Below are 19,719 nucleotides of genomic sequence, written 5' to 3'. Positions count from 1 at the left end.
GAGGATGGTGGGTATTGCAGGCTCCTTTTGGCAGAGGGACAAGGCTTTTTTATTATCATATTCCATTTTTGCTTTAATTTTAATTGGTATTCCTGTGTAGGTTTGACTCCTGTCATTTGAGATGATTGGATGGGTGGATTAAGTGTGTGAATCTGATGGCAAGCGCTCATTGTCACCAGTTTTGTGTGCTAGTGTAGGCAGCAGCCATATATTTGAATAGTGCGTAGTACAAATGAACACTGGTTTGGGTAACGGCTGTGTGTGCTCTCTCTGTTTAATATATTTTTTTCTTAATGTCAGTTGGGAATAAGTTTGTATGTATAGATGTTAAGGTAAACAATCTAATTAATACTGTATTTTTCCCCCACCAATTGTGGTTTATTTTCCTGGTAGAAACGTGTTAGCATTTACACAGGGGTTCCCAGTCCAGATAGTTGGTAGAAAAAAATCTGGGGATGTCCCTGGATACTGACTGCTGATATGCTTTCATGTTATTGTTCATAAGCTTAGGACATTTATAAATAAGACAGAAAACAGCCTTTCTCTAAAGAAAAACAAAATTCTTCCACTTTGTCTCCAGCGGTTTGAACACTCAGCCAAACTGAGGCGAAAGATCACTACGTATGTCTCATTTCCGCTGGAGCTGGACATGACACCATTCATGGCTTCCAGGTGTGTACCAAGTTCAAAATCCCCCAAAGACCTGGACAGAACTGTTTACCAGTTCATACATGTGCATCATGAAACATGGAACATCCTTGAATCAAGGTTATAGAACAGTATGTATAATGATACTTCTGCTGTAAGCTTCTCCTTGAAATGTGCATCTTTTCTAAACTAGGTTTTAGATAAACTATTGAGGTTTGTGTGCCAGAAAAGGCTTTATATTTAAACATGATTTTTTTTTTTTTTTAATTAATGTGTGTTATGTTTCTGGTTGCATGTTAAATTTATAGACTCAGATCATTGTGCCTTCAGATCTCTGCTTTGGTCCCATCACCTGAGTGCCCACCCACCAGTCATCTCGTGTAATGAGGCAGACTAGACATAACCTAATGCCTAAGCTAGTATTTCTGAAGTTGTAAAAATCCTTCCTCTTTATTCCTGCACACATGCAAATCTGGGGGTTTTTGTTTTGTACCTTCAACTTCTGTTAAGAGAATGCTGCAAGAAGAAAAAACATAGTCCAGATTAAAATAAGTATTTCTAATTGGTATTTAAACAGAAACAGTAAGACTTCTCCCACCTCCCAAGTTTGTGAAAGACATGACATTTATATAAATAGACCTTTATGAAAAGGAATTTAACCAGCTCATTTAACGAGTATTTGTCAGGTATTCCATTCAAATATACAAGAGGATATTCAGATTTAATTTATATCTGAAGCAATGCAGAAAGCCCCAAAACATGGCATCTCTTAACACAGGGGCTCTATTTGATGCTAAAATTTTACTAGCAATTTCAAGCTTTGCCTGCCCTCCCTACCTGAGAAAAGTAGATGCTTCTTCCAGGAGAGAAAGGAGAGCCCTGAAGCTCTGTTAAATAGTGTTATATTAAGAATATATGGTTTATTCCAGTATATTCTGGAGATTTTGAGACTTCCCTGTTCCTCTGTGGTGAATTCTCCCTGGATAGAACAGGCTCTGCTGATGAAAGGTATCAAGTATAATGGAATATAGATGGGATAATCAGCAGGCATAACTCAGTAATCTGAATTTCATCGGCTATGAAATCAACAGCATAATCTTATTGCTGCTGTCAAAACACAAAATTAATTTACAAGTCAGAGCCAGGATGATTGACCCATCACAGGATAAAGGATTGATGTAATTAGATATTTTTCCAGGTTTAAAATACAAATCTTTTCTTAACCTGTTTTTAAGCTTTCTGGATAGGACATTTGACGTAAACAGATCTGTATTTGCAGCACTGAAGCCTTGACCGGGAGGAGAAATGGTGTTTCTTATGTAGCATTGCTGTGAGAACAAATAAAGCATCTTTAGCATCCTAATCAGCAGCCCTTCTCTGCTGCTAAGCAGCATTGTGCTTTTGAATAAGGACCTGGATTCGGCAAACAGGCTGTGTCATGTAAAACTTATTTCCTCGGTTTGGGAAGCCACTGCTTTAAGTGACTGGATTTTTGTGTGTGTGTGTGTTGCAGTAAAGAGAGCAGAATGAACGGGCAATACCAGCAGCCGACGGATAGTCTAAACAATGATAATAAGTAAGTGGTACATTCCATGACTCCTATTGTGAAAGGTAGTTGGCTTCTAGAAGGAGATATACAGTCTGCTGTATATCCTGCAGTGCGAAGTGCATTACCATATTTGACAGCACAGTAAGTCTGAACTGTTGCAAAATAAAGCTTCATTCACTACAATTGCCTACCCTTTCATGGTTTTGTGGCAGCTGACTTTTGGATCTGAAGGTGATAACCCCAGCAATCGGTCTATGAGCAAAATTAAAAGCTGTGGTTACACATTAAAAGGGATGGGTGTTTTCTTTAAATAATCCTATTTCTGTTGCATTAGCAAAGGGAGTTCCAGAGGACCGAAAGAAAGTTTATAGAACACTGACACTCCAAGTCCCAAGTAGATGACCCCAGTAATTCCGGGGTCTCTTGGGTCAGGTGTTGATTCCAGTCAGAATAAATGACGGGCTGGATGGGACTTGCTCAAGAATGTAAAGGGAGTGTAATTGAAACCAATATCCATAGCTTTATGGGAATAAAGATGGTTACACAAACCTTACCTTTTTTTTTTTAAGAAGGTTACAAGTTCGGTTGCTACGGTCATGTGCTGATGTATTTAAATTCTTCAAGGCACTTCATTTGGCACTAAAAGTTTCATTAAGAAACTGGAATCACACAACAGATAGATTTAAAAACTAGCTAACTAGGTCTTAGTGCAGTTGTCATACAAGCAGATTACCAGGCAGGTGTTACGTGTGGTCCTATAGCGATTGGTATGGTGTTTAATAGTGTTAGCAAAGATCTGAAAGAAAACACAACTGATCACTTTTGAGGTTTGCACATGACTTAAGTTGGAGAAGTTGTTAACAATGAAGAGGATTAGGTAATGAGAGCAGAGGCATCTGGGCTGCTTAGTAAACTGGATGCCAGTTAACAGCTGGGGCAATCTTAGAATCCTCCATCTGGGACTAAAGAGTGGTGTCCATCCTAGTTGGATTAAAGGACTCCACTAGGAAGAGGGTGACTTTACAAATCAGTGGCTCTGTAGACAGTCAACTGAATAGGTGCCTTGTTGCGGCACCACTGTGTCAAAAGAGCTCTGTGAATTTTGAACATAAGTGCAACAATATCAAGTGAGATTAGAGAGATTATTTTACCGTTGTGCAGCTGTGATTGTATCCAGTTTGAGGATAGCATTTTAAGAGAGAGTTAAAGAGAGTGGAGAACATTTGAAAGAGCTGCAAGTATATTTAAGACGGGAAACAAAATCTTACCTTAGAACAAAAGAGCCAAGGACTTCAGTCTTCTCCTTTTTAAGAAAAGAAAAGGAAAAAAAGTTAAGAGCAACTTGATCAGTCTGTCAGTATCTTTCTTTGGAACAGAGATGTGTCTGCTGGTTTTCAGACTGGTAGGCAAATGCACAGCAGCATCTGAAAGCTGGAAGTTGAGGCTGAATATATTCAGTATTTCAAAATGGGTACAGACTTTCCAGATTAAGCACCCCTAATTACTACAGCAATTTATCACTAGAAATATTCAACATTAGTTATATTTAAGATTACCTCCTTCCCCATCCCCATACCTCAAATGCATTTTGTCTGGTTCGTTAGAGTAGCTAATGCAGGCCAATAGACGGTCAGACTAGATAATCAGTGTTCCTCTTCAGGAATGCATCAATATTGATCTATTCTAGAAGAAAAATATTTGGAAGCCAGTATTGGTAGAGCTGACAGCTGTCATCAGACTGGAGTGTTGCAGTAATAGCAAGACAGAAAAAGAGAAATGTGGTTCTTTTCCCTGGGCAAGGATGCCCTCTTCCCAGTTAACATTAAGAGCTGGTGTTTTATTGATGGATCAGATCCTTTACTATTTCTATATGTGTTTATGAACACAAGCTTCTGCCTGTCTGAAATGTCCGTTGTTTTTCCCCTTTTGATCCACTTATTCATTAACTCTTTTCTGTACCAGGTATTCCTTGTTTGCAGTAGTTAATCACCAGGGAACCTTGGAGAGTGGGCACTATACCAGCTTCATCCGGCAGCACAAGGACCAGTGGTTCAAGTGTGACGATGCCATTATCACCAAGGCTAGCATTAAGGATGTGCTAGACAGTGAAGGGTGAGTTGTGAACTGGAAAGGGGAAAGGAAGGGAAACTTTGACCTTTGTTGGGTTTTCCTTGCTTTCAGTTAAGACCCTTTCATCATAGAGAAGACTTAATTTCTCTCTTTGAATATCTAATGTCTCTGTGTATGTTATCAGTGCTCGAGAATGTTGCTTTATAATCCTGGGTTTGTTGAAGGAAGAAGAGGGGAAGGACAAGGGACATCAGCTGACTTTGCAGTGTCTGTAACTGGTGCTCATGTCCAAACTCTTGCTTGCTAATGGAAGGGACTCTGAGAACCAAAGTGACACGATCACCCAGTGTAGGAGCAGTATTTACCTCCATGACACAATCCAGTCTTTGTCTGCAGAACCTTTGGATTACTATGAGTGTAAAAGATTTGAAGAAAAGCCATTAAGAAAATACTGTGAACCAGAGTGGCGAGGCTATATGGGAGGCAGGTATAGAACATGAGCTGTTTCTTAGCTCACAGTTTTAAATTGATTTCAGATTGACATTATGGTTTCAGATATTTGCATTAGACAAGTATTGGGAGTGCAGAGCAGTAGTTTGCAAGGGAAGCATCTTGGTGTTCCTCATTTGAGGGAAGCATTGGGGACTGGTTCATGTTTCAAGAATAAGGTAACTTAAAATCTGAAGTCTTCATTTTGCATTTTCCACTGTGGACTTGGTACTGGAAAGATAAGCCTTTATTGTTCTTGTTTTAATTGTTCCTGACATTTCCATGGATTGCTGCAGGTACAGTTGTTCATTTTGTAATTTTTTTTAACAGATTTTCCCATTTTTTCATTTTTTTGAACTTCAACCAGGAAGTAAAAAAAATCCATCCTATAATATCTGAATTTGTGTTAAATGATTTGACAAAGTAACTTCTGCTTTGAGGTCAGCAGGAAAATGAGTTTGTTTTTCTTCAATAACAAGTGGCCAGCTCTGGCCCTCAGATGGGGTATGTCTGTGGAAGAAACTGCCACAGGCAAGGAAGAGAGGATATGCGACGCAACTGCTGCCCATCCGTCTCATTAAAGGCTGGTTTGAGCTCTGATCCATTTTCCCTGGTTCAGATAAAAACCGACACTAAGTAGATCTGCATTGTATAAGGGAAGCTCCATAGGGCGTGAGATGGAATGATAATAATTGGAAAGTCTCAAAAGTGCTTTGAAGCATTTTGAGAGTGTCATGCAGTGACCCTGTCAGTGTGTGGTGTGTAAAGAGTATGTAGAGATGAGTCCACTTCCCTCTGACATGTAACTGCTTGAGGGCCGAGCTCTGTTATGTAGCAGTATGCATAAAGTAATTAAGGACAGGAAGAATTTCATCCTATTAAAACACCAGATTTGAGTACAGATTGAGACATTAGATGTTTGAGTTGGATTTGATTGGGACACGTGATTTTTCACCCACATGCTTAATTCTTCATTTTGCTTCTGTAACAGTAAATGGCAGACAGTTTGCAATGATCCTAAGTATCTGATGTTTTACTAATGCGACTCTAAAGCAACAGTTGCATCTTAAAGCATCTCAGTTGTATTTTGTGTCATGATAGCGTTAAATGGATGCTGCCTGTCTGGGCACCAACACGATCCAGTCTTCCCGAGCTTTCAGGTTCTAAATAGATTGTACAACAAGAGGGTTTGACTGTTTGATGTACAACTGTTCAGTTTCCTGAGTTGCTGGTTAAATTAGTTCAGCTGGCTTCCCTCCTTCTCATCCATGGTTACTGTAGGGAACTGGCACGTCCCTGGAATCACTTCAAATTGAAAAGAAAACCAAAATTAATAGTCCTCATTTTTTATCATCGCATCAATGGAAATACTAATCTGCTCCGATGCATAGCACAAAGCTAAAACTGTACCTCCGCTTTCTTGCAGATATTTGCTGTTCTATCACAAACAGTTCCTGGAGTATGAATAGCCTTATCCAGCAGCTTGTCAGATATAAACAAGGAAGAAAATAAGCAAGCCTTCTGAATCGACACACAAACCTACCTGAAACGAAGAGACCCATTAAAAAACAACTAGCACTGAGCTGTAACAGGACCTACTTGACACTGAATCAAAGCCTGGCGGAGTAAGAAATGAACAATGTCCACCGTGTATGCAGTCCCGCAAGGACAGAAAGGGGGAAAAAAAGAGGCTACAGTCAGTCACTTAACAGAGGAAATATAAAATGAAAGGAATGCTCTGGGTGGGGGAAATGGGAGCAGAGGAGTCCGGGCACTGGTACATCTCCTATGTTCCTCCAAAATGTGTGTGGGAAGGCAAGGGGTTATACCCTCATCTCCATAAAGTATCTTCTCCATTTGGTGCTTCAGCTCCAACGACCAATCATATAACAGTTAAAATTAAAAATCCAAGCCCATTTTTTATGCATATGGGTCTGAAAGCAGTAGAGTGGAGGAGGAGGGGATGACACAACTAAAGGACTTTGCAAGTATCTTTTTATTTGTGAATTTTAGTTATTAAATAAATACAGTATGAAACTATTAGGCTCTTTTTTTTCAACAACCATAAAAGAAATCCTGGATTGTGGAACTGAAGCTACAGTACTAAGACAGGTTTTCAAGCATGCCTGCTTGCACAGGTAATGTTTAATGCCATCGGACTGCTCATCAAAAGCATCAGCACAGATTATTTTCTGTTTGAGCCCTTTTTTGTTTTGTTTTCTATAAATAGCTATTTTCTTAATTTTTTTCCTTTTATTCCCTTTTTTCACGAGAATGAAATTCATAAATGCAACCATCAGTAAAAATGAATGAATTGGCGTGTTTATACTGTAAGAGTGGTCTTGGTTCTTTTTTTAAAACCTTGTGAATAAGTTTGAATTTCTCAAAATTGCTTGTTTTGTTGTTGCTGGTTTTGGTTTGGGTTTTTTTTTTTTTTTCCCCCCTTGCTGCCTTCCAAAGACATATATATGACACTTGAAAGAACCTCAGTATTGAAAAATGTACCATCTGTTAGAAGCGGTTGCTGCTGGGGGCAGCATTGAGCGATAGATCTGCTGCTACGGAGCACTTCTGCAGTGCACTCCGTTTTTAAGTAAACAACACATTTTCCCTGGTATGTGCTAGGCTGGTATTGGTTCCTTGTATCCTCCCACATGCATTAACTCCTCATGTACTCTTCTCCTCCTTGCAGAATCACGGCTGCCGTATCAGTGTCCTTAGCTTGCAGCACTTGGTGCGCCAGCTCGCTCGTGCTTTGTCACAAACGCAGTTTTGCTCCTTTCCCCCCCGCCCTCCACCGCTGCCTTTTAAAGGCAGCTCGTTGGCTTGTCGAGATGCCAGCAAGTAACCGCTGGTGTGCTGTGTCTTGCTCTCGGGAGGCTGGGCTGTGGATTGAATTGCAGCCTGTGAGAGAAACCATTCGGAACGTAGAGCTTAAACGAGCAAAACCAGCTTTGTTCTCCCATCCTTATGGAACCTATAGGGAGCTACGTGTAAGCGTTAGGCACTGTATAAATTGGTGTAAGGGCCACACCAAAAAAGGTCATTAAGCTCTGCATATGTATCCAGACAGCCATTCTTCCCCTTCAGCGGTGTGGTTAAAAACATGGATGGCTCTAACCTTTTAGATTCTGTGCTCTAGAAATGAGTTACAGGTGTCTCACCTGCCCGAGACAGAGGTGGAAAGCGATCTGATGAACAGAAGAAATAGGAGGAAAATAAGGGAAGCGGGTTTGTTTGTTTTTTAAATGAGCATCTTACAAGAGCAGCTGAACAAAAGGACGGTGGAATTGCATTTGATTTGTACACAAACTGGAAGAGTACAAGGCAGTTTTGTACATCAAGAGATTTTTGCGACAGCTTGCAACAGGGAAGGAAGAAGGGGGACAACTAATTGAAGCACCTTGAATACTAAATCAGACATAGAAAATGTACTGCACAGTGTGGGAGTTACCTAGGCAGCCTGATTGCTGCAGAAGTGATAGCGTACTCTGGTTTTGTAACCTGTCTTTCTGTATCGTCATGCTTGAAATCATTTTCAATTGTAATTGGGTGCTGCAAGATTTTAAGCTGAGCGTTCTCGTCGCCAATGAAAAATGGCTGGAGAATTGCAGATGAATGGCGCACCCGCAGGAAAGGGGGCCCCTCCCTCCCCGAATTGGGCACGGTATCGTGCAGATGCTTGACAACGCTTTCTGCTACCTTTTAATAATGCAGCAAGCTTGCAGAGGAAGACAAGAATCAGCCTTTCATTATTCCCAGGGCTGCTGCAGTTGGCATCCCCACCTTGTCCCGTGGCTGGAGGAGGAGTGCCACCGCGCGGCGGATGGCTTTGCCGGTGCGGGGATGCCGTCGCTTTGTGATGCCGAGGTCTGAGCCTTTAGCTGCCTTTTTTTTTTTCTGATGCTGGAGCCTGAACAAATGAATTCTCTTTTCCACTAGCGTGCGCTTGACCACCGGAGCTAATGCAGTCTGTTTCGTTAATCCTTTAGAAACAAATTGTTTAGGGACGATGCCAGTCATATAAATGAGCCTTAATTTTTTTTTCCCCACCCCTGTGAGGCTGGTGAAGAGGGCTGTGCTCCGTGCAACTGCACCGGCGCAGATGGTTTTCAGTGGGAGATGGAGAGCGAGGTAGATTTCAGTGCTCCGTTTCTGGTTTCAAAGCAGAATTCCCGGTGTATTAAAAGCTCTTATTCTTTTCTTCCCCCTGCCGTCCCACCCCCTGTGTCTCTCCCTGAATCGTACCAGGCGTGTTTCTATTTCCAGTAACAGTAAATCAGCGCAGGTTGCTAGAGGAGGAGAAAGCATTTTCCCTCTTCCTATAAAAATGGAAGAACAGCTGCTGTCGCACAAGCAGCACTACCCCTCAGGATGCTTTTTCTCAAACACAGCCTTCTCTTCATCTCTTCGGAAGCAGCCACGCAGCTCGTACACTGGGTTTATTCCCTGCAGAACCGCGAGGTTTCTCTGTGCAGAGCTCCCTTAACGTCACCTTTAGGAAAACACCGACCACAAAGCTCCTTGCTGTGCAGCAAGACGCTAGCGAAGGGCTGTTGAGGTTATGCCTCCCTAATGTGCTGGCAGACAGCAGTGAAAGGCTGCCTCCTCCATGCGTGATGGCTGCACTGCTTCAGCTGCTGCCCCTCTTCATTTCGGGGAGCAGTTTGGGGTGGACTTGTTTATTTTGAGGTACGGTTTTATATCGGCACGGCTTGGTCTGTTGTGAGGAAGCATCTGCAGAAATGACTGAAAACAAAGACTGCTGTGGTGATGCAGGCTCACGCTGGGGTGTGTATTCTGTTATCTGCCAGCGCTGAACGTGGATCGACGTGGGGCACAAAAATAGCCAGAAAGTGGCTTTCAGTATAATATTTTCTTGTCCCTCTGCCACTTGACTAGAGATAAAGCTTTACCTGATGCTGGTGCCTAATGAAAACCTGAGCAAAAGCAGAAATGTGAGAATTGATTAAACCCCCAGGTGGATGCTCTTGCTCAAAATCAGTACCCTTAGTTCCATGTAGTTTAACTCGTCCTGGCTGTAACTGCTTGTGTTCCATACTTACAAAGTCCCTCTCATATTTGAAGTGATGTCCTCAGATGTGCTCAGTCAGAGCTGCTGGCCAGTGGCTGCAAATGTGATACCAAATCCATTGATTCCTCTTGATTCTCCAGCATCTAAGGGTTGTATCTGGGAGCCTGTATATTATTCTCATTGCTGATCTGTTCCAGTTGCTCCATGTTACCTTTTCTTTTACATGCTGATAATGGTAGTTATATTCCCTGAAGGAGGGGAGGGCACGTCTGTGAGGGCGAGGAATGCTCCCCTCTTGTGTATCGGGGCTGGCGGGGAAGGACTTGGCTTCTGATGAGCATTTTCCCCGGTTTGTGGGACAGAAACGATGCTGGCTGCTGTAGGGTGTTGCTGCTTCCGCCGTCTACTGCAGCGAGGGCTGGAGAAACCAGAGAAGCACAGAGCAGCAGCCTGGGCAGTGCCGCTCTGCGGGCAGCAGCGCGGTGACGGGAGGGACAGCCCCAGCCCAACGCAGGCTCTGCCTCCGTGCGAGAAGGCAAGTGGCCTCCTGGGCCAGCTGGAGCAGGAGCTGCCGCTTGCCAGCCCCACGCAGGGTGAGCTCTTGTGCTAGCTGGCATAAATGCTTTCTGAAAAGCTTTCTCAATTGAATCATTGATGCCTCTTGATCCTCAAGAGATGCCCTAATTGCAAAACTGGTGGTACATGTTCAGTTATTTCTATCATTTTTAAATAAGGTCTTAAATCTCCTTGCACAAGTGTAGCGTGGCTGGGGGTTCCTGTGGGTGACGAGCGCCTGTCCCTGCAGGTGACACTTGAACAGCCGCAGGGCACCGGAGCCGGGCTGAAGCCGCGCGTCCCCAGTGCTGCCCGCAGGAGCACCGCGCTGGGAAAGGGCAGCGTGACGAGCTGCCATGTCTGCTTGTGAGGGTTTTCCTTCTGGAGCCCCCGTCCTCGCTGGGAAGCACTTGGGCAGAGGGGGGCACGGGGCCGGGGGCTTTCCCAGCCCTGGTGCCGGGGGGGACGTGCTGGTGCTGCCCCAGGGTACGTCCAAAACCCCTTCGCCCTGCAGAGGCTGAGAGGGGGAGGCTGCAGGGAGGGGAAACCAAGAAAAGGCAGAGAGGGAGGCCCAGGCTGAGTGGGAGGTCAGGCTGGGGGGGAGGCCAGGCAGGAGTGGGAGGTCAGGCTGGGGGGGAGGCCAGGCAGGAGTGGGAGGCCCAGTGGGAGCGGAGGAGATGATGCTGTAGGAGGCCATAGAGGGAGCAGGACACGGAGCAGCAGCGGAGGGGGAGGAGAGGCCAAGAGGCTTTGGGAGGGCGAGCACAAACAGGAGCCTGACAGAGAACAAGGGCAGGGCAAAAGGCTGAGGGAGGCGGGAGAGGAGCGTGAGGATGAGCAGGAGTGGAGGCCGAGCAAGAATGCGAGTGGAGACTCTGGGGGAGACTAAAGGGTGTAGGAGACAAAAGGCAGAGCAAAAGCAGATGCCAAAAGATGGTGGGAGGGCAAGAAAGAGTAAGGCTGAGCTGGAACGGAAACTGAGAGACTGGGGGAAGCTGATGTAGAGATTAGTCTATGCAAGGGTGCAGGCCAAAGAGAAGATGGGGCTGAGCAGGAGTGGGAGGCTGTCGTGGTTTAGCTTCAGTCGGCAACTAAGCCCCACACAGCCGCTCGCTAACCGGCCCTCCCCGTGGGCTGGGGGAGAGAATCGGAAGGGCAAAAGTAAGAAAACGTGGGTTGAGATGAGAACAGTTTAACAATTGAAGGGAAAAAAAATATAATCATCCTCATAACAAATTGTAATGAAAAGGAAAACAATAAGAGAAGAACAAAACCCAGGGAAAAAAAAGTGATGCAACCACTCACCACCCACCAACCGATGCCCAGCCCGTCCCCGAGCAGCGATCGCTGCCCCGGCCACCTCCCCCAGTTTCTATACTGCGCATGACGCCCTATGGTATGGAATAGCCCTTCGGGCAGCGGGACTCTGCTGTCCTGGCTGTGCCCCCTCCCAGCTCCTCGTGCGCCTGGCAGAGCACGGGAAGCTGAAAAGCCCTTGATTTATTGTAAGCACTGCTCAGCAACACCTCAGACATCAGTGTGATATCAGCATTAGTCTCATCCTAAATCCAAAACACAGCCCCATACCAGCTACTAGGAAGAAAATTAACTCTATCCCAGCTGAAACCAGGACAGTATCCAGCCCTTATCTATACCATCTATGTCATGCCCAGGTCCTACCCTTTCCAATACATTCCAATTAATCACCAGCACTTTCCCCTGTCTTTTGATACATACACACAGGTATCGTTCCCTTGGTCTGTGGGCCATCCATCTAAAATGTCCATTGAGTTCATTTAGTCCATGACTTTGGGCTCCATCTGTCGTAACAGTCTTTCAGGGCAGGAGAGATGGTGTGTGGTGTTGGACTGTCGCATGCTGAAGCCAGTTTGGGTTCCATCACCGCTGCATTTTGCTTGGTTTCATCAAAGTTCATTCTTCATTAATCCGGGTGAAGCTTGGCTTGTTTGATTGCAGTGCATGTTTTGCATTCATGGACATCCTGTGCAATAGTGTCTGTGGTCAAGTCCACCCATCTGTGTGTTGCATCTCTTCCTTGATGGCCTGAGGTGTCATGGGCCCACCGAGCTATAAATAATTCACCCTTATGTTGCCAGTCCAGGTCCACCTGAGCCACTTCAACCTTAGCAGCCCGATCCACCTGCTTGTTGATGTTGTTTTGATGTTCTTCAGTGGCCCGACCCTCGGGTATGTGAGCATCTACGTGACGTACTTTTACAACCAGGTTCTCTACCCGGGCAGCAATATCTTGCCACAATGCGGCAGCCCAGATGGGTTTGCCTCTGTGCTGCCAGTTCTTCTGCTTCTATTACTGCAACCACCCCCACAGGGTATTTGCCACCATCCATGAGTCAGTATAAATTACTGGCCACTTTTCTCGGTCAGCAATGTCTAAAGCCAGCTGGATGGCCTTCACGTCCGCAAATTGGCTCGATTCACCTTCTCCTTCAGCAGTTTCTACAACTTGTTGTATAGGACTCCATACAGCAGCTTTCCATCTCCCATGCTTTCCCACAATACGACAGGACCCATCAGTGAACAGGGCGTATTGCTTCTCATTTTCTGGTTCTTTATTGTACAGCGGGGCCTCCTCAGCACACGTCACCTCCTCCTCTGGCGATATTCCGAAATCTTTGCCTTCTGGCCAGTCCATGATCGCTTCCAAGATTCCTGGGGCTTCCTATCTGAGCCCGTTGTGTGATCAGTGCGACCCGCTTACTCCATGTAGCATCAGTCGCATGGTGTGTAGAGGGGACCCTCCCTTTGAACATCCAGCCCAGCACCGGCAGAGGAGCTGTGCTCCAGTACCAACCACTTCCAAAGCAGCTCGAACCCCTTCGTGTGCTGCCAATATCTCCTTCTCAGTTGGAGTATAGCACGCCTCGGATCCTCTGTATCCCCGACTCCAAAACCCTAAGGGTCGACCTCAAGTCTCTCCAGGTGCTTTCTGCCAGAGGCCCCAGGTAGGGCCATTCTCCCCGGCTGCGGTGTAGAGCACGTTCTTTACATCTTGCCCTGCCCAGACTGGCTCAAGGGCTACTGCACGAGCTATCTCCCATTTAATTTGTTCAAAGGCTTGGTGTTGCTCAGGGCCCCATTTGAAATCATTCTCCTTCCAGGTCACTTGATAGAGAGGGCTTACGATTAGACTGTGATTTGGAATGTGCATTCTCCAAAAACCCACAATGCCTAAGAAAGCTTGGGTTTCCTTTTTGCTAGCTGGTGGGGACACGGCTCTTATTTTGTTGATCCCATCCATTGGGACCTGATGACACCCATCTTGCCGTTTTATTCCTAAAAACTGGATCTCCTGTGCAGGTCCCTTGACCTTACTTTGTTTTATGGCAAAACCAGCTTTCAGAGGGAGTTGGATTATTTTCTTCCCTTTCTCAAAAACTTCTGCTGTGTTGCCCCATGTGATCATGTCATCAATGTAGTGCAGATGTTCTGGAGCCTCACCCTGTTCCAGTGCCATCTGGATCAGTCCATGCCAAATGGTGGGGCTGTGTTTCCACCCCTGGGGCAGTCGATTCCAGGTGTGCTGGACACCCTGCCAAGTGAAAGCAAAGTGTGCCCTGCACCCTGCTGCCAAAGGGATTGAGAAGAATGCATTAGCGATACCAGTTGTGCCATACCACTTGGCTGCCTTTGACTCCAGTTTGTATTGAAGTTCCAGCATGTCTGGCACGGCAGCAGTCAGCAGTGGCATGACTTCGCTCAGCCCACGATAGTCTACTGTCGGTCTCCACTCTCCATTAGACTTTCACGCTGGCCGTACGGGACTGTTAAAGGATGAGCGAGTCTTGCTGATCACTCCTTGGCTCTCCAGTCCATGAATCAGCTCATGGATGGCAATCAGGGAGTCTCGGTTGGTGCGATATTGCCTCCGGTGCACCGTTGTGGTAGCAGTTGGCACCCGTTGTTCTTCGACCCTCAGCAACCCCACAACAGAAGGGTCCTCCGAGAGACCGGGCAGGGTGGACAGCCATTTAATTTCCTCCGTCTCCAAGGCAGCTATACCAAAAGCCCACCGGTACCCTTTTGGGTCCTTGAAATACCCTCTCCTGAGGTAGTCTATGCCAAGGATGCACGGAGCCTCTGGCCAGTCACACTGAGGTGCTTCTGCCACTCATTCCCAGTTAGGCTCGCTTCAGCCTCCCATACAGTCAGCTGTTGGGATCCCCCTGTCGCTCCAGAAATGCAGATGGGTTCTGCCCCTGTATAGCTTGATGGCATGAGGGTACCCTGTGCACCGGTGTCTGCTAGAGCCTTATTCTCCTGTGGGTCTGATGTGCCAGGCCATTGAAACCACACAGTCCAGTAAACCCGGTTGTCCCTTTCCTCCACCTGCCTGGAGGCAGGGTGCCTCTAGTCCTGGTCATAGTATTCGTTACCCACTTCTTGTAAATACGAGTCAGGAGTTCCTTCATCAAAATCAGGAGTAAGAGCAGCCCTTCTACTCTGTCTGGGGAAGTGTCCACTGGGGACCGGAGCAGCAATTTTCCTGGAAGAACCCCCTTGTGTGATTGTTTTTCCTTGCAACTCACGTACCCGCGCCTCTAAGGTCAAGGTAGGTTTTCCATCCCACTTCCTCCTGTCCTCTCCGTGGTCACGCAGGTAAAACCACGGGGTGCCCCGTGGCGTGTACCCTCTATATCCTCTCTCTTGAGCAGAAGAACACTGACTCATAATAGCTGAGATACTCCTCCATACGGGTGGGGAGTAGGATCTATCCTCTTTGAGTTGCTGGACCAGTTTCTCCACAGCCGAGACAAGGAAGAGAGACTTTCTCCATATTCCCGGCGTTGCTAGCCGCTCCATCCACTGTTTGTCCCTCTCCATCTTTCCAGGTCAGTATTGCCAATGAGTTGGCATACAATGTTCCTGCGCTCCGTACCAACTTGCGCCACGTGGGTCGTGTGCACCGGACTTCATCTGGATCTTTGGGTAACCGCTCATCGTCCAGGTCACCATAAACCACCTCCAGCACGGCTAATTCCCTCAGGTACTGGATACCTCTCTCCCTGGTGGTCCATTTGCCTGGGCGATATAGAACATCTTCCTTGAAGGGATATCTTTCCTTCATACGTGACAGGAGTCGCCTCCAGAGGCTGAGGGCTGGTGCCCCTTTTCCAATCGTTTTGTCAATGCCCCCTTCCCTAGAAAGGGATCCCAGCTCTTTGGCTTCCTGACCCTCTAATTCCAGGCTACTGGCCCCGTTATCCCAGCGTCGGAGCAGCCAGGTGACAACGTGCTCGCCTGGACAACGGCTGAAATCTTTTCGCGTATCTCGCAGCTCACTCAGGGATAGGGATCGGGTGGTTTCCGTCTCATTTACGAGTTCTTCCTCTTCCTCCTCCTCTCCTTGTGATGGCCCTGCTCTTTCATCCTCCCTTTCTAAACGAGCTGATTTTCGCCTCCAAGATTTCTTCTTGTGTCTAGGGGCGACTGATACCGGCACAGGTTGGTTCCCTGGTTCAACCACGGTGCCTGCTGCCGGGGTTGGAGTAGCCGCAGTATCTGTTCCAGGGACCGGAGTAACCGCGGTGCCTGTCCCCAGAGCTGGAGTAGCCGTGGTGCCTGTCGCTTTGTCGTCAGATCCAGAGAGCTTCTCTTCCCCTTGAGGGTTGAGCAGGGCTCGATGGGCACGGGCCAGGCCCCAGCACGTTGCAGTGATTTGTGTCTCTCTGGAATTGCCAGGGTGATAGCGTACTTTTTCCAAATATTTTACTAGTTTTTCAGAATCCTGCACTTGTTCAAGGGTGAAGTTGCAAAACACTGGAGGTGCCCACTGTCCTAGGTACTTGTCCATACTATCCCACACACCCTGCCACTCATCACTGTCCAGCCTCGGGGCAGATCTCTGGATGATATTCTTGAATTTCTTATTAACCTTAGACAAAACTGAAAGAAGCAATACCAATAGAAGTATCTTAACTACTCAAGGATGTTCAAAATACTGAAAAGTTCTTGTAATGAAGGAGGAAACATCATAGAAGAAGGTAGCAAAGGTGCCATTCTGTATTTCCTCCATAAAAAACCTCTCAGAGGAAGAAGTATAATTGCTAATTGTCTCCACGAGGTGGTACCCGACGTACAGTAATGGCTTCAGTACAAAACTCAGATACCAAATTAAGCTCAAGGCCACTGCTTTAATAACACATCTCCCAGGCAAAACATCACTAACCGCTGCAGAGCACAGCAAACTGCAAAAACCAACACCGACCTTTAACATGTACAGCAAAAGAAATGAGCATGGTGCAGATCAGATAAACCAATATCGAGAACAGATGAATCAATATCGTGACCCTCAACTATTAACAGATCTAAATTCCTTAAGATGCTCTGGTTAATCTGTTATTATCTCAAACCCTTCGGGCCCCACGTTGGGCACCAAAAAGGACTGTTGCGGTTTAGCTTCAGTCGGCAGCTAAGCCCCACACAGCCGCTCGCTAACCACCACCCCCCGTGTGGGATGGGGGAGAGAATCGGAAGGGCAAAAGTAAGAAAACGTGTGGGTTGAGATAAGAACAGTTTTAATAATTGAAAAAAATATAATAATAATTATGATAATAATTATGATGATAATAATAATAAATTGTAATGAAAGTAAAACAATAAGAGAGAGAGAAGAACAAAACCCAGGAAAAAAAACCCAAGTGATGCAACCACCCACCAACCGATGCCCAGCCCGTCCCCGAGCAGCGATCGCTGCCCCGGCCACCTCCCCCAGTTTCTATACTGCGCATGACGCCCTATGGTATGGAATAGCCCTTCGGGCAGCGGGACTCGGCTGTCCTGGCTGTGCCCCCTCCCAGCTCCTTGTGCACCCGGCAGAGCACGGGAAGCTGAAAAGCCCTTGATTTATTGTAAGCACTGCTCAGCAACAACTCAGACATCAGTGTGATATCAGCATTAGTCTCATCCTAAATCCAAAACACAGCCCCATACCAGCTACTAGGAAGAAAATTAACTCTATCCCAGCTGAAACCAGGACAGAGGCCAAGAGGGAGTGGGAGGCCGAGGAAAAGTTAAGGCTGAGCAGGGGTGGGAGGCCAAATGGGAGTAGGAGGCTGAGGAAGAGTTGAGGCTGAGCATGCCTGTAGGCCAAGGTGACTTCTGGGGCAGAAAGACTTTTGGAGGTTTAGAGAAACTGGGATGCTAATGATGCCACGGTATTTGGGGCCATGGTGTCGGAGACTATGGGAGCTGAGGCCATGGGGCAGGAGGCCACGGGACCGGAGACCGTGGGACCTGACGCCATGAGACCAGTGGCCATTGGAGCAGATTCCGCAGGAGGGAAACGACAGGAGCTAAGGCCGTGGAAGATGCTGCTGTGGAATTAGAGGCTCCAGGGGGGATGGCTATGTGAGAGGAGATGGCAAGAGGGAGTGGGAGGCCAAGAGGGTCTTCAGGTTGAGAGAGTGGGAAGGAGAGGAGGTATGAAGGGTGAGAGTGCAGGAGGCCAAGGGAGGGTGGGAGGCCCATGGACTGTGGGTGCCGAGAGAGGGTGGGAGGTGACAAGTGTGAGAGGCTCAGCGGGTGGGGGTCCGGGGGGAGGCCCAGCCAGCGGAGGCTGCCGCTGTCACTGTACCCTGCCAGCGGCTTGCTTGTGGCCAGGGTCTGTGTTTTGTTCTCTGTGCATGTGGGTAAGCCCTTGCTCTCCCCGTCGTACCGTGGGGTGGTGGCCTTCAGGGCTCACCCATTGTGTTTAGGAGACCCATCTGAGTAAAATGAGATTTCAGTTTTGAAAAGGCTTATTTTCTCCCCTCGGGCGCAAATGCAGCACAATACAAAACTCGTCCCCCGTGCTACTGCGGGATAAGGACTTAGCTAAACTTTGCTAAACTTTGCTTTGGAAGAGATGAAAGGCAATACGCGAGGCTAACGAGGTGGAGAATTGTCAGGTTGGTTCCTGGAGCAACTGAAGACGGCAAAACTTTGCCCCACGTACCAGCTGTTGGACCAACGCGTGGGCTCTTAGCCCTCACCTTAAACCACCTCTCGCACTTTCTAGTTCTAATGGGTTTCATGTGGTCCTAACGCCTTTCTGCTTTGGGACTGGACATCACTCATGGCGCTGGCTTTGTCATGGTCACCCCCCAGGTGCTGCCTTCTTCAGTGATAAGAAAACACTGACATTTAAAGAAATACCTAATACAGAGGGGACAGAGTCTGTTATAGCTACCTGCTTGTGCTTTCTCCAGCTGTCTACTTTCCCAGCACCAATTTGTGCATATGTTGACTCATATTTATTCTTCCAAGTTTGAAGCTCTACTTTGAGAAAGTGGAGGGGATGTGCTCCTACCAGGAGTGATTTCTCACCAAGGAAAAAATTCCTACACTCTCTTTTAGTGAAAATGAGAACTTCAAGTTACATATCGAAACCCACATTTTTCCATAGTAGCTTTCAAAGCCAGGTCAGATAAAAATCTTCCCTCAAAGCAGCTGTATCTCTAGCTGGTTCATCACTTTTACCAGCTATTTTGAGTAACCCAGACCAGACGTACATAAATCCAGTCTTTTAGAAAGTTCTCAGACTTGGATGAGTTTTCACATTTAAACCCAATTGCATGGGGGATTCTGGTGCCCGTCCCAGCTCCTCCTGTGCAGCATCGTGTCCTGTCACAAGGCAAAGCCTCGCCATCACCCGTGACCTGTCCTCCCCTCCCAAGCAGTGTTGAAAGCTGGCAGTGGAGCTTTCCACGTTGTGTCTTACCAAATATTCAGTCCTGTAAAGGAACTTCTGCTAAAGTCAGAAAACACGCCACGCTTGGGAGCATGGCAGTGGCATTCGGTGGACATTATAACTTCCATGAGTAACTTCTTGGGTCTGAGTCCACGTTTGAGATGCTTACAGCTCTGCTTGTGAACCGCTCGTGTTAGGCGGTAGAGTTTTCAAGGCAGGAAAGGTGTGCTCTCCGTGGGGACCGGTGGACACCGCAGTCCGATCCTGGCTCTGCATCAACACCCTTTGCAGAAACAAAGTGACGCTGATGGTGGAACCAGGATGAAAAGCCCCAATGAGACATCACTCCCTATGACTGGGACGCACGGAGGAGTCTGCGGAGGTCAAGTCGGAGGTTGAAGACGCTGCTAAACGGGAAGCGACTTCTGTCGCTGGGAGTGCACAAGAATAATGAGAATTTCATTTCCTGAGTGGAAGAAAACAGCACTGTCCGTAACCTACAGCACCGTCTGTAGCCTACAGCCCTTGGGCAAAGACTGTGCCAGGTCCGCTGGTCCAGGTAGAAGCCGTTACAGTCACTGGATCGGAGGGCGAAGCAGCTGTGTTTTGGGGGCAGCGGGAGCATCCCTCCTTTCTCATCCTGTGCAGGAACATTCACTACGG

The 19,719-nt window shown here is 46.9% G+C and overlaps 1 protein-coding gene across 5 annotated transcripts in view; it reads left to right on the top strand.

The window, feature by feature from the left end:
- USP22 (ubiquitin specific peptidase 22) overlaps positions 1-7,104 on the top strand; it is a 113,284-nt gene extending 106,180 nt beyond the window's left edge. For 4 of the 5 annotated variants that reach the window (XM_075515323.1, XM_075515326.1, XM_075515327.1 and 1 more), the window contains 4 exons: positions 581-672; positions 2,162-2,224; positions 4,160-4,309; positions 6,183-7,103. In XM_075515323.1, the coding sequence (XP_075371438.1) occupies positions 581-672; positions 2,162-2,224; positions 4,160-4,309; positions 6,183-6,225 (348 nt within the window). In that variant the 3' untranslated portion in view covers positions 6,226-7,103. Of the gene's footprint in view, positions 1-580; positions 673-2,161; positions 2,225-4,159; positions 4,310-6,182 lie in introns of all 5 variants that reach the window. The other variant, XM_075515328.1, reaches the window with a different exon arrangement.
- The last annotated feature ends 12,615 nt before the right edge of the window (positions 7,105-19,719 follow it).

The sequence above is a fragment of the Mycteria americana genome, chromosome 12, assembly GCF_035582795.1.
Source record: "Mycteria americana isolate JAX WOST 10 ecotype Jacksonville Zoo and Gardens chromosome 12, USCA_MyAme_1.0, whole genome shotgun sequence".
Taxonomy (NCBI): Eukaryota; Metazoa; Chordata; class Aves; order Ciconiiformes; family Ciconiidae; genus Mycteria; species Mycteria americana.
Note: the sequence above shows the minus strand (reverse complement) of the source record. Positions and strands in the feature narration are given on the sequence as shown.